At 36.8% G+C, this 14214-nt stretch overlaps 2 protein-coding genes across 2 annotated transcripts in view; both read left to right on the top strand.

Annotated features, from left to right (window-relative positions):
- Positions 1-600: 600 nt before the first annotated feature.
- On the top strand, positions 601-1585 carry LOC128101853 (olfactory receptor 4F6-like). The gene has a single exon (XM_052725275.1). It carries the CDS (start codon positions 601-603, stop codon positions 1537-1539), a length of 939 nt encoding a protein of 312 aa, XP_052581235.1. The 3' UTR covers positions 1540-1585.
- Positions 1586-2811: 1226 nt separating this feature from the next.
- LOC128100953 (ankyrin repeat domain-containing protein 7-like) overlaps positions 2812-14214 on the top strand; it is a 32526-nt gene continuing 21123 nt past the window's right edge. Inside the window, exons 1-7 of the mRNA XM_052723684.1 lie at positions 2812-3044; positions 4025-4139; positions 4295-4468; positions 8431-8537; positions 9815-9952; positions 12496-12560; positions 14035-14068. Of these exons, the coding sequence (XP_052579644.1) occupies positions 2812-3044; positions 4025-4139; positions 4295-4468; positions 8431-8537; positions 9815-9952; positions 12496-12560; positions 14035-14068 (866 nt within the window). The remainder of the gene's footprint in view (positions 3045-4024; positions 4140-4294; positions 4469-8430; positions 8538-9814; positions 9953-12495; positions 12561-14034; positions 14069-14214) is intronic.

Genomic DNA, 14214 nt, shown 5'->3' with positions numbered 1-14214 from the left:
TTTACCATTTGTATGGTGACTAAGAGACTCTTCTTAGGATAAAACAGCAAAGTTCTTTAACACAAGTGCTTGCTTTACTCTGATGTACTTCCCTTGTCTCAAGGTCATTGCAGAGGACATTTCAATCCCTTTACACTCTAATTCCTCTTCAGGCAGAGGCCACTGATATAAACAACTACTCTCCTATGCTTTTCTTCATCTTAGTCATCAAGGTTTTGTTTGTGCTTAAAGTTGTTCATGTTTAAAGTATTCAATGTGCCTGCAATTCTGCCAGAAACAGGACCACTGTCTTACCAAAGGACATAACATAGTATTTGGGATATAGTATATACTCATAATGGATATTAGAAGAATAGAGACATTAATTATTCAAAATATGAAAGGTCATGAAGAATTATTTTTATTAATATATATTTTGAAATAATTTATGTGCATCTTTCAATAGTTATTTATTTTAAATTATACTTTTTAATATAAAATCATTTTATTGTAATGAATTCACAAATAAAGTATTCCACTGCTAGGTTATTATTTTATTATTTCTGGTAACTGCTTTGCTTGTTTTGTTTTGAGTATTGTAGATAACTCAAGAAAGATCCAATGAATGAAGCAAATTACTCTGAAGTATCTGAGTTTGTATTCCTGGGATTATCAGTCTACAGACCAACACAATGTTTCCTCTTTGTGTTTTCTACAATATCATATGCAACAATTTTTCTAGGAAATTTCTCAGTTGTGCTTACAGTTGTCCTTGACCCTCATTTACATTCACCCATGTACTTCCTTTTAGCTAATCTTTCATTTGTTGACTTATGTTTTTCTACATCAACTATTCCTAAGTTGATTTATGATCTGTACTCCAGTCATAATACCATTTCATTCCAGGGCTGTATGTTCCAGATGTTTGTCCTTCATGTCCTGGGGGGATGTGAGATGGTGTTGCTGGTAGCCATGGCTTGGGACAGATATGTGGCCATATGCAAGCCCCTCCACTACCTGACCATCATGAGCCCACGGATGTGCCTTTTGCTTCTAATTGGTGCATGGATTATTGGTCTTATTCACTCAGTGGCTCAGTTAGCTTTTGTTGTCCATTTGCCTTTTTGTGGTTCTCATGAGATAGATAGTTTTTACTGTGACCTTCCTAGGTTCATCCAACTTGCCTGCATAGACACCTACAGAATGGAGTTCTTGGTTACTGCTGACAGTGGATTAATTTCTGTCACTACCTTTTTCTTATTGATTGTGTCCTACATCTTCATACTGTTCACTGTATGGAAACAGTCCTTGGGCAGTTTGTCCAAGGCCCTCTCTACACTTTCTGCTCACATCTCTGTGGTGGTTTTGTTCTTTGGACCATGCATCTTTGTGTACATATGGCCATTTCCTAATGTCCCAGTGGATAAGTTTCTTGCCATTCTGGACTTCATGATTACACCCATCCTGAACCCTGCCATTTACACACTGAGGAACAAAGACATGAAGGTGGCAATGAAGAGACTGAGTAAACAACTCCTGAGTAGGAAAAGTGTCTCCTAAGCTCCTCACAAGAATATACAACCTGAATACTGCATTATAAACACAAATGTTAAATGATGTCCTCCACTTTGACATGATTTATTATTCCTACTCTAACAGCTTGATAAACTTGAATAATTTATTCCAAATTCAAAATGAAATGATCATATATATTGGTTATTAGCCATATATTATTACATATTTATTTGTTGGTTATTATTTATATATCACTTTTTTGTTTTTCAGTGGTTACATATTTACTGGCTATTATGAAATACATATTTTAGACTATATAAAAAGCACTAATGGAAATGAAAGTAACAAATTATCCATTGTTTTCGCATCTGAACAATTCATCACTGCCTTCCAGATGTTTCTGGCACTTTTTCTTATTTGGGGCTAAGTTTAATCAAAGCTGGCAGCAAACTGAATATTCTCCTGCATTCGCCTTCTGAGCACTAGGATTAAAATGTGCACCATCACGTCTTGATTGCTTGCTTTTCACTTTGTGTGTGTGGTGAATGAGTGAATGGTGAGATTATATGGTGTGGGTGAAGGTCAGCAGGAAGAGGAGATAGGTGTATTCTGGAATTTTGTGGGAAACATGGAGTGAAAGGGGTGCAGAGAGAAGGAAGTGAGGTAGAAAGAAAGACTGGCACTAGGATGGACTTTCCAGGGGTACACTTGAAGAGATGAGCTTATGTAAGAGGCGGTGGGGGAGGGGCTGCTCCTGGGGGAGAAGAATGGGGTTGAGAAGGGGGTAGTGAAAAATGGAAGAGGAAGAAAAAGATCCTAAGGTTGTATGAATAAAGGAGGGATAGAAGAGGGAGGGGGAAGAAGGGAAGAGGAAAGAAGAGAGAAAAGTGTAGAAGGGGAGTAAGGAGCTAGAGCTGGGATTGAGAGATGGAAGTTGAAGAGGGGCATTGTTTACAGTGAGGGTGATGTGGATATTTAATGGAACACAGACTTGTTTTCTTGTAGAGAGATGGCCAGAAGTGGCCTGCACATTCACAATGAACACCCTTAAACTCTAGCAGTGTAGGAGGCCCACTCATGTGCATGTGCTGAGCACACCAATGTTTACCTGTGTTGCTTGGCAACCTGGAGTCCAGCAACTGTATCTAGGGGTGTCATAAGCTATTTCCCCCACCATATAGTTTTAGCGGGGTACCTTGTGGGCATATCTTGATTTTCCATAAACTAATCCTGAATTGGGGAATTAGTGGGTCAAAGGACAAATACTAGGGAAAATCCGAAGGTCAGGGCCAGGCGGTGAGACCAGTGACTTCAGTCATGAAGAACTTGGTTCATGGAATTAAGGAAAAGACACCTATGGGTTTCTGCGATGTCCCAAGAAAAAATTTGTTGGACTTTTTACATGATATGAAAAGCATTTTTGCAAACGAAGCCGGATACAAACCTCGTAAAACGATCCACCAGGCTGCGAGTGAGGGTGATATAAAGAGACTGCAGAGAATGATAAACCTTGGGAAACACAGCGTACATGACAGAGACTTTAAGGAAAGGTAACAGAGCTTATGAGCTGGAGGGAGCGGCCTGCGTGGAGGATGTGATACGGCCTCTGTTATTTTCAAAGCCCAGCATAGGGGAGCCAGAAAGACGGGAGGGCCTCTCTGTGTTCTGTCTTCTCTGGATCCTCAGTACTGTCTCCAGACTTACACCTGAGCTAGAGGTCTCTAGTCCAGATTGTCCAATACAGACTACAAATTTATCCTGATAAATCACAAATTTACCAAGTAATTTATTCACCATTGATAACATGAACATCTATTTTGGAGCATTCCTATTGTACTATTCTTAAAACATTGCTGCTTTGCTCCTCTAAGCAAATTTAGAGAATGTAAATACAATTTAGAGTCCTTGAAATTATTAATACTTAAACATATCAGAAGAATTATTATCATATAATTTTATGTACTTGAAATCTTGTTTGTTGAGCAGAAGGGACAGTGATAATATTAAATTGAGTTGTCAAGTGCAGGGAGCTATTCTAGACATTTTGCAAAATTTCCATTGTTGCGTCACAGTGGTATTCTGTGAGATAACTACTGTTTTTGATACTTGCTTTACTGATGAGAGAATTGATTCATAGGAAGTCTAAGTTTGTAGCAAAGTTTAAGTTATAATTAAACCTATGGTGATTTAACCTCAATGTCATGGTTTTTTTTCCAAACATGCTCCTGGTTGGGGGGTATTAATCACTGGCAGATTAATTTCTAAGCATGAAAGAGGCCATGTGCTCAGTTCACAGCACCACACAAAAGACACCATCGAAAAGGTCTTTTTACCAGTATAGTGAGTAATACAAGCTAATAAATATTTCCATTTTTCACAAGGAATTAAGTATTTGTTCAGAAGGTGGAAGAAACACATATCATTCAAGTTTTAAGAATTATGTGCCATTTAATATTTTATAATTACATGAGTAATTGTAAATTTTAGGATAGTGTTCTAGAATTTCATTAAAACTTTCTCATTTCCATAGGACTGCTCTGCATTTCGCTTGTGTCTATGGCTGGGAAGAAGTAGTAAGAGTTCTACTGAGAAATAATTGTGATATTGATGCTGTTGACAGGAATTCCATCACACCTCTGATGAAGGTATGTATAGCTGTCCAAATCTAGCATAACATAGACTTAATTTAAATGATTATAAAACAAACTTACCCATGAACATGTTACTATTTGGTGAACTCTATGTGATGTTTATATTGAATTCATTGAACAAGCAATCTGTTTCTTGGTATAATCCCTAGGCTGTACAAAACTGGTCATATGGATGCATGTGTACATTGTTGAAGCACGGTGCTAATCCAAATTGTATGGACAAAAATGGCAATACTTCTCTTCACTATGCTGTGTCTGAAAATAATCAGAAGATGGCTGAATATTTGCTTAAATACAGTGCAGACATGGAACAAAAGAACAAGGTATAGTTCACGGCTCTGTAGTCCCCAAATAATCTGAAATACGTGTGTGTGTGTGTGTGTGTGTGTGTGTGTGTGTGTGTGTGTGTGTGTTAATAGCAATACACATAGGATTAACTTCCTTGAATGAAAATACTTTGAAATAGCTTATTTGTTTAAGCATATGACTTCTAATAGGGAATGTGACTTGCTTTGAATGAAGTGTTAGAGTCTAGAACTTTCCTGCATAGAGAAATAGTATTTGTGAAATACCGTGTGAAGGGGTAAATAAAAAGGAAGTCAATAGTGGGTACATTTCGGGGGACCCTGCCAAGGTGTGCCACTAAGCAAACATGCCATGCCCAACAGACTTAGTGCAAGGTTTACTGGTGAAAAAAGAGAGTGGAAGAGTGAAAGTCTATGTCAGCGTGGGGACTTGAAAAGGGCAGACAGACAAGAGGAAGAAGAAAAGCAAGGGAGAAAGAAAAGGCAAGAGAGGAAAGAAGAAACAAAGAGGAGCAAGAACCGAGAGAGATGAGAGACAAGAGAAGGGAAGAGGCAAAGAGAGCGAGCTGTGCCTGGCGGGCACTTTTAGGGGTGCACACGTCACTTAGCTAATGGGGGAAAGGCACCTGGAGACAGGTGATGACGTAGCTCCTTTTGTGGCAGAGGCAGAAACTATGTTTGCTATATTTATTCAAGGTAAAGCTTCTCTTTTTATGATTTTTTCCACTAAAATTTGTTTCTAACCTATGTGAAGTAACAGAACTGGAGAGCAAAAATTCCCTTGCTAAATAAACTATTTTAAATCTCAAGTGAAACAAAAGAATTTGTGGCAAATTTTAAATCTTATTGCCGTTGACAAATAATATCAAATGATATATTTCTCTGTGTGAAGACTAAATGAAGAATACGGAACCAGAACCTGAACAGAAATATGAAGACCCACTTGGAACGTAGGCAATTGGAGGAATATAGGAAGAATTATTACTATTTTCATGAACATTTTCATTTATTTTGATCACATTATTTACCATCACCCAACTCCGGCCATATCCTCATCAATCCCCCTTCTTTTTTTTTTTTTATTTTTGTTTTGCAATACAATTCAGTTCTACATATCAGCCACGGATTCCCTTGTTCTCCCCACTCCCGCCCCCCTCACCTTCCCCCCAGCCCGCCCCCCATTCCCATCTCCTCCAGGGCAAAGCCTTCCCTGCAGACTGAGATCAACCTGGTAGACTCAGTCCAGGTAGGTCCAGTCCCCTCCTCCCAGGCCGAGCCAAGCAATCCTGCATAGGCCCCAGGTTTCAAACAGCCAACTCATGCAATGAGCACAGGACCTGGTCCCACTGCTTGGATGCCTCCCAAACAGATCAGGCCAATCAACTGTCTCACCCACTCAGAGGGCCTGATCCAGTAGGGGGCCCCTCAGCCATTGGTTCATAGTTCATGTGTTTCCGTTCGTTTGGCTATTTGTCCCTGTGCTTTATCCAACCTTGGTCTCAACAATTCTTGCTCATATAAACCCTCCTCATTCTCGCTAATTGGACTCCCAGAGATCCACCAGGGGCCTAGTCATGGATCTCTGCATCCAGATCCCTCAGTAGTTGGATGATGCCCTTCAACTGAAGAATGGATAAACAAAATGTGGAATACTACTCAGCAGAGAAAAACAATGACATCATGAGGTTTGCAGACAAATGGATGGATCTAGAAAAAATCATCCTGAGTGAGGTAACCCAGACTCAGAAAGACAAACATGGTATGTACTCACTCATAGGAGGATATTAGATGTGGAACAAGGATGACTGGACTGCTACTCACATCACCAGGGAGGCTACCTGGAAAACAGGACCCCAAGAAAGACACGGGGATCGCCCAATGACAGAGAAATGGAATGAGATCTACATGAACAGCCTGGACATGAGTGGGGGTAGTGAAGGGCAAGGGTCAAGGAAAAGAGAGCTTGGGGGAGCGGGAGATCCCAGCTGGATCAACAACAGAGAGGGAGAACAAGGAATAGGAGACCCTGGTAAATGAAGACCATATGAGAATAGGAAGAAGCAAAGTGCTAGAGAGGCCCACAGAAATCCACAAAGATACCCCCACAACAGATTGCTGGCAATGGTCGAGAGACAGCCCGAACTAACCTACTCTGGTGATGGGATGGCCCCTTCTTAACTGTTCAACTTCATGACCCCTTTAACAAAAAAGCAAAGCCACCACCCCCAACCAAAAAACAAAAATCAAAACTAACAGAATTATTTTGCAATGAGTTTACCTGTATTGCATCTGTGTTTTCTGTTTTAGGAGTATTCATTCTTCATATGCTGAAGTTACTGAGCTACAAACATGCCTGTAGTTCAATCTGAGGAGTAGGTAGTGAGTAGGTGGTGGATATGTGAAAAAAAAGAGGAAAGATCACAGGATGCACTGGCGAATTTCCCTTTTTTTGAAGATATGACCACCATTTAGGTCAAAACCTAACCCCTGTTTTCCAATCTAGGATGCCTGGATTGGGAGAAGGAGAAGATGGAACCGACATTTTTCCATATTGAAATAAAATATAACCCTAGTAGCTTGTTCCCAGTCTGTTCCCATCAAGGGAAACTATGAAGTTTTCAGTGACCTTTCTCTTTTCTGTGATAAGAACAAATGGTGAAGGGAATTAGACATGTGGGTTACAAATGAGACTGAAATTACAGGCAGCTTCCTAGTTCTGGATTGTGTCCTGATGACCTCAGGAGAAGTTTGAATATATATATATATATATATATATATATATATATATATATATATATATATATATATATATAACTAGTAGAGTTTTCTATGCAGAGTTTGAATCTTTAAATCTAATTAGTCATGGACAAAGGCATTTACAAAAATTATTTCCTTGAAATTCTGAAAGAGTTCCTGGATAAACATTGAATGTGTAGATGATAGATCTCAAAATCCTAAGGAACTCTGGAAGAGCCATGGTTTGACTCCAATAATTTTAGTCCTACCTCTTCTTTTACTATTTTTATGTTTGGGAAAAAAAACCAGTAAGAATGGTGAAGATTAGCTTATAACCCTCCTTGCTATAAGACAACAATAATTCATTACTTTTAAAAGATCTTGAAAATTATGAGAAGCTAGACTTTTAAGAATTCTATGTATTATTAGTATTCAGGTAAACAGATCCCAGACTAGTAATTGCAAGGTTTTTTTTCTATATTGAAAGAGTAACAAATCCCAACCTTGACAGTTGAGCCATTACCGTGTGGCTTGATAAGCTTATAAAGCCTGGGTGTCATATCCTAGCAGTTGTAAACACTGCAAAAACAGTGAGTTAAGGAGAGTGTTGAAAATCAACTGAACAATTTTGCTTTAACACTAATGTTTCATTTCATCAACATTAGGGGAAAACAGAATGCAAGTGAAGTGTAAATTAACAAAAGTTTGAAAATTTCTGGGTTGATGTTGAGTTATATTTCCTTTGGGGTAAATATCATTTTTATAAAATGTGTTAGATGATTTCACAAGTAAAAAATGGTTTATACAAACTCATTGGAGGAAACACTCACTGGAAAGTTAAAAACTCAGAAGCTATGGACTCAGTATGGTCCACAGATAACAGTAATTTCCTCTAAGACTGCTAAGCCTCAAGATATTCATGCAGAAACCTGCTTATCAAATTGCTCTTAAAGAGGTGAAGAGAGCAATTACATGACTCCATATATTAAATGCTAAGGTAGAAGGAAATGTTTGTAGAACAAACACAGTTTTAAAGTCATCTATGGAAGGGAGTGAGCAGATTTCATGTGTCGCATGTAGAAGTTGTAGGGTGTTTCAAGGAGAAGGAAGGTACAGGGGCCTGCAAGGGAAGAAGCTGCTTATTCACTCTAGCAAGGCTTTGTATTCATAGAATTGTTTAAGGCTCCATTAAGTTGAAGATTACAATGATTTTGGATTACAGATTCTTTTGTTTTGTTTTGCAGGATGGCTTTACACCACTTTTACTGGCTCTCAAGGAAAACAAAATAGAGATGGCAAAATTTTTAGTAAAGAAGGGGGCAAATATACATGTATTTGATAAGATGAAAAGGTACTGTTTGAATTTTTTCAAAAAAAATGTGTGACATACTGAAATAATCTTACAACCAAGAAATATTAACTTGAAGGGAAGAAGACTAACTTACAGGGATTCAGTGATCAGGTATCAACTAGTCATCAGTCTAATTAGTTGGGTAAGCAAAGCAATTAAGTTGAGGTGAGCAACACAAATTATTTATAAGTTTCATATCCCCTTATTATATTGATTGCTGCTTATTATTTGATATTTTGTTTGATTGGACAACTGATCTTACCATAGATTAATGGGTTTTCAGTTTGGTTTTACTAATTTTTTAAGAAGTTTAAACTTTTTGATTAACTTTGATTCACAACAAAACTCAATCATTTTGTACTGTTTTCCCTTGCTCTTATATGATTGTCCTATAAAATGCCATATTATTCATAAAAAGAGTTGACAATCACAGTCTATTAGATGACTCTTACCTTTCAATTCCCTTTGTTTGAGGAATAATGAGGTTAGAATATCCTATGATGACTAAGAGTTGTTATTTCAGGATGCTGCTCAACCCTACCCCCTTTTGTCCTATACACCTGGTATTGATGTGTTTATATTTACATAGAGTTGGGAAAGCAAAGTAAATTCATTTTATTAGGAGAAAGATTAGTGAAGCTAAGTAGTAGGTGGGTAGATGCAGATTCATAGAAGACTTGGTTAAAATATCAGCTACCTAGGTGCTAGGTGTCTGAACTGCTGGTGTTATATATCACCAAATATGAAAAGGAGGATAATACCTTGTAAAGGTTTTCATGAGATCATTTATGTAACATTTAGGGCAGTGCATAACACATGTTATCATCATTACTAACTGTAACTATAATGAATTTTATTATTAACAGAGTATTTTATAATGTTGTTGTAGTTTAAATAATGAAAATAGCTTTCAATTATCTGATGGTTATCTGATTAGTAATTATATGTTACAGTAAACTAAAGAAAATGGAAACATCTTCGTTTAAGTCCTTATCTACTTAAGAAGAATAACTTTTATACACATATTCTATCAAAGTTGAAGAATCTAAGAATTCTACTAAGAACATGCAAAACACTGCCAGAGGCTTCCCATCCACTTTCTTATTTTATCTTTGCCCACCATATATAAAGATGAATCTTTGTAACCAATGATATTTATATGTATAAAAAGGACAATTCCAAACAGACAAGCAAGATATTAAATTTGCAAAATATACCCAAGTATTAACAGTTTTAATTAAGTTATCTAATAATGAAGCTATTCTGTGTTATTTCAGAAACACACTCTTATATGCCATAAGATGGGATTCAACAGATATGGTCAGTCTACTTCTGGATGAAGGCATTGACTTTTTCTTTAAAGATGTATTTGGATGGACTGCATTACGTTATGCTATTGAAGGCACAAGAAAAGGGTAGGTGTTTGCATTGTAATGCTAGCAAACACTAACTTGCACTTCAAATTAATCCCAAAGTCTTCATCTTCCCCTCATAATGTATTATTGTTGACTCTAGGTTGTTTTGGAATAGCAGTGAATATCCAGTATGCAAAATGCATACCATTAGAAGTAGAAATGAAGAAGCGTTTCTTTATCTCATGATTTGGTTTTGTATTGCTGAAGACTGAACGAAGTGCCTCGTTTGTACTGTGCAATTCTGTAAATGAGCTACATCTCTGTGTAGAACTTTCTGGAGCTTAGAAATTATGGACCATAACAGTTTCCATTTCATCCAATTATAAACCCTATACTTCATATATATATATTCAGATGTTTGATATTTTAATTAGCTCTTTTAGTCTTCAATTACAGTGTTGCAGAAAATAGTGTTTCTTCCTCTGGGGGGCTTTCTTCTATATATTACTTTTTGAATCTTGAAATAGATACAGGTTTCTGGGTTCCCTAAGTCCCAGGAGGAATGCTCTCTTTCACAAGACAGATGGAGCAAGAAGAGGGCATCTAGTCCTGCTTTTGTTTTTATGATTCTGTTGCTGCAGTGTTGCTAGTCACACTTATTCTGGAGATCAATAGAGACTGACCTCCATGACAAGGCTGCCTTCGTTGAATCAGCTCTCTAATGATTTATGGCAGTTGACATTTACATTGAAAACTACAAATTTTAATTGAGCTATTAGTCCCAAAGTGACAGTGCATTCCTTTGGCTGCTGGGCTTTTCAGCTTGTGCTGCACCCATTGCTACCTATTTGACCATTCTCATTTATTCAGAACCTTCCATGGAGCCACATGTCATTTTAACCCTAGACCTTTATGGTTTATTAACTGTGAAGAGTTTGTTCATCTCTTTTGGTAGAAAATATGACTTGGGATCATTGTAAGCTGTCAGGAATGTTTAAATCATGTTGCAGGGAATATCACAAGTCTTTATTCAGTACTGCTAGAACCAGATCCCTTTGCATTCTGTTCAGCATCCTTTCCTAGGTGCTATGAGAGCCAATATCATCCTTCTCTGAGTAGTTGTCAGCCTTAGTCCGTAATTAAGAGACCTCATTCACATTATGTTCCAATGGAATCCATGGATAGGATAGGATTTAATCTTCAATGGAATTTGGAGACAAACAGACCAATCAATCTTTCAAACAATCTTTCTAACCTCTGCAGGTTCAGAGCTTGATTAGGTACAGGAAGACCACATGTAACTAAGTGACATTTTGTAAAGTGTTAGTTTGAAGTTTTTGGTCATTGAGCATTTGGTAATAGCGAACAATCATTTTATTTAGTGGAAAGAAATCACATGATAAAAAGCTTATATTTTCAAGATGTTAAATAGCTCATTTTTCCCCAAAGGTAAGACAAAATTAGAGCAGCTATCAGTGGAATTTAGAGGGCTTATGATGGTAAATTCTAATTATCAAGTCATGCAGCTTAAAGTCTCCTGGAGAATCAGTGTCAGTGAGTGATCTTTTAGATCAGATTGACCTGTAAGATGGTCAGTTGGGGGAACTTTCTTGATTGTAGATAGATGTGGGAAGACCCAGCCTATGAGTAGCATCATTTCCTACTCAGGAGTATGTTGTGGAATATTAATTTAAGGTGTGTTACCTTTGTTTATGCTGTGGAACATTTGTTTAAATGATGCAAAGTTGTGTTGCATTCTTTTATGTTGCATTTGTTTAACTCTGTGAAGCTGTGTTACTTTGCCTGTCTAAAACACCTGATGGTCTAATAAAAAGCTGGTTGTTCAATTATTAGGAAGGAGAAAGGATAGGTGGGACTGGCAGGCAGGGAGAACAAATGGGAGGGGAAGTCTGGGAAAGAAAGATAAAGGAATTAGAGAGGAGAAAGATGCTAGAAACCAGCCGCCCAGCCACATAGCCAGCCACAGAATAAGAGTGAAAGTAAGAATAACAGAAGTTAGAAGAGGAAAAAGCCCAGAGGCAAAAGGTAGACGGGATAATTTAAGAAAAGCTAGGGCCAGGCATTTGTAAGAAAGAAGAAGCTTCTGTGTGTGATTTATTTGGGAGCTTGGTGGCAAGCTCCCTAAAGAGCTAAGGGCAAAAGAGTAAAGGAAACCACCAACAATAATATTCCTGAATTGTATAAGAATAGTGTATGTGAGGAACATGCATTGCATTCCCTTGTTTATGCTCTTGATTGTGGATATGATGCAACTACCTACTTCAAGTTCCTGCTGTCTCAACCTTGCTGTAATAATGATATACCATTGTGAGTCAAAGTAAGTCCTTCTTCCCCTAATTCTCTTTTGCCAGGCTATTTTATCACAGCACCAGAACTGAAATTAGAAAAGGATTTCATGTTTTCTTGATAGCTATAATAACTGAATATAAGCTGTGAAAAGAAATAATATATTGGGTTTTATTCAAGTATGGTAATGCCTTTGATATTGTCTGCAACATTCTGGAAAATTCAACATAGCATAAAGATGTTTTTCATATCAATACTAAAATGGGAATTTTATGGTTTTTTTTTTCACTCGGCAGTAGTCGAAAGATTCTTATGGACCATGAAGTAAAGTTACATATTAAAAATAAAGATGGCAGTCCAGGTAAGTCTTATGCCAATGAGAAGTGAATATTATAATCATGATTATCACACAACCAATATAAACCAACACTGTTATTACATGTTTTCTAAGCATATGCAATTGAAACTTGTTCCCATATTTTCAATATTTTAATTTAGGTAACAGCACTCACAATCTGTTGCCCTAATTTTCAATTTTATCTCCAATTAAAGGTTGTCTCTTTGATGTGTAGTTATAGTAACCTCACTGAATACATTTATTTTTTCATCTATGTTGAGACATTATATTAGTTATCCTGTAGTAGCCTCTATCTTACCATGTAGTTGAAGTTGTCTTTGAACTCCTGATCCAAGCTGTCTTAACTTCTCAGTTGAGGTTAGAGGCATGCAGTGCACACTCAGCAGCTTTCTTTAATAAATTAATAAATTTTTGTGTAACTAAGGATTGAACACAGAACCTCATACATTTTAAGCAAACTCTGTAGCCATTGCTCTCTCAGCTCTTTTCCACCTGTTGTTTTTGATCATAAGCATAGGATACAATGGTAAATACACTGGAAAAAGCTTTATTTTTGTAGCAATTTTCCTCTTAATGAAAAAGGTTGAAAGAAGTTACACTCTATACTAGCATCACTGTTTAGCTTGTTTTCTTTGGTTCAGGTATCATGTCTAACAATCTCAGGAGGTTATTCATTTTATAAGTACATATCAAATACATTTCCCTAGAAGCTTGCTGCTTCCTCCGTGTTCTTTTAAGCTTAAATGTCTCTTTATTTAGCACAGTTCAGGACTGGTAAATCCTTCAGGTCTGATCTTGCAGAGGTTCTTTCTATTGCAGGAACTGTATCTGATGAGTCTGAATCCCATTTGCACCAGGTATAAGAACATGGAAATAGCTGTCATTGGAAGAATTTTTTAGCATTGTTCCTGGAAGAGGAAGACTTGTATCCAGCTTGATTTACAGCTGAAAAGTCTTTGCAAATCCCTTTGGTTTTGGCCTACCTCCATTTCTGCCATACTGCAAAGTTCAGTATTGATAGGTTGAGCTTATCTTTTTTTTATTCACAAAGAATTATATCAAGTATTTGGTCCAAATTTCAGTTTGTGATAAGAAATATTATCTTAAGGAAGCTCAGTCATACTGCATATATATTCTGCTGTTTATTTGGCACTGTCAGCTTATGATACTGTTTAAGTCAGTCTTCTAAAATTGAGTTACCATGAATGTCATTGGACATTGCGTTTTACTTTTAGGTGTCAAATGTATGTAAGTTATAGTCTTCTGGCTTTGGGCCTAATAAATAGGAAACAGGAAGTAGATTTATTTTTTAGAGCATTCATTACTCAATAATCATTATGATTAGCACCCACCATGGGCTATTTTTTAGAGATGGTGTAAAAGGAATGCTTCCTAGTAAATTTTTAGTCATTATGTTTTTGATATTTTAGAAATTTTTAAATTGTTCTACTTAAACACGTTTCTTTTTCTTAAATAGAATACAAGAATTCTGAAGACAATTCATTAGCCAAGTAAGATTCATATAGTTTTAAAAATCCTGTTTCCAAATTTTGGAATGTATAGATAAATAAATATTTGTTCAGTATTCTACTCTGTTTTAACCCCAATATTTTATGGTAAACATTAGTTACTCCTTATAACTACTATAATAAATATT

Source organism: Peromyscus californicus, unplaced genomic scaffold, assembly GCF_007827085.1.
Source record: "Peromyscus californicus insignis strain IS unplaced genomic scaffold, ASM782708v3 Scaffold_7__1_contigs__length_154581171, whole genome shotgun sequence".
NCBI classification, from domain to species: Eukaryota; Metazoa; Chordata; class Mammalia; order Rodentia; family Cricetidae; genus Peromyscus; species Peromyscus californicus.
This window is presented reverse-complemented; position numbering and strand designations above follow the sequence as displayed.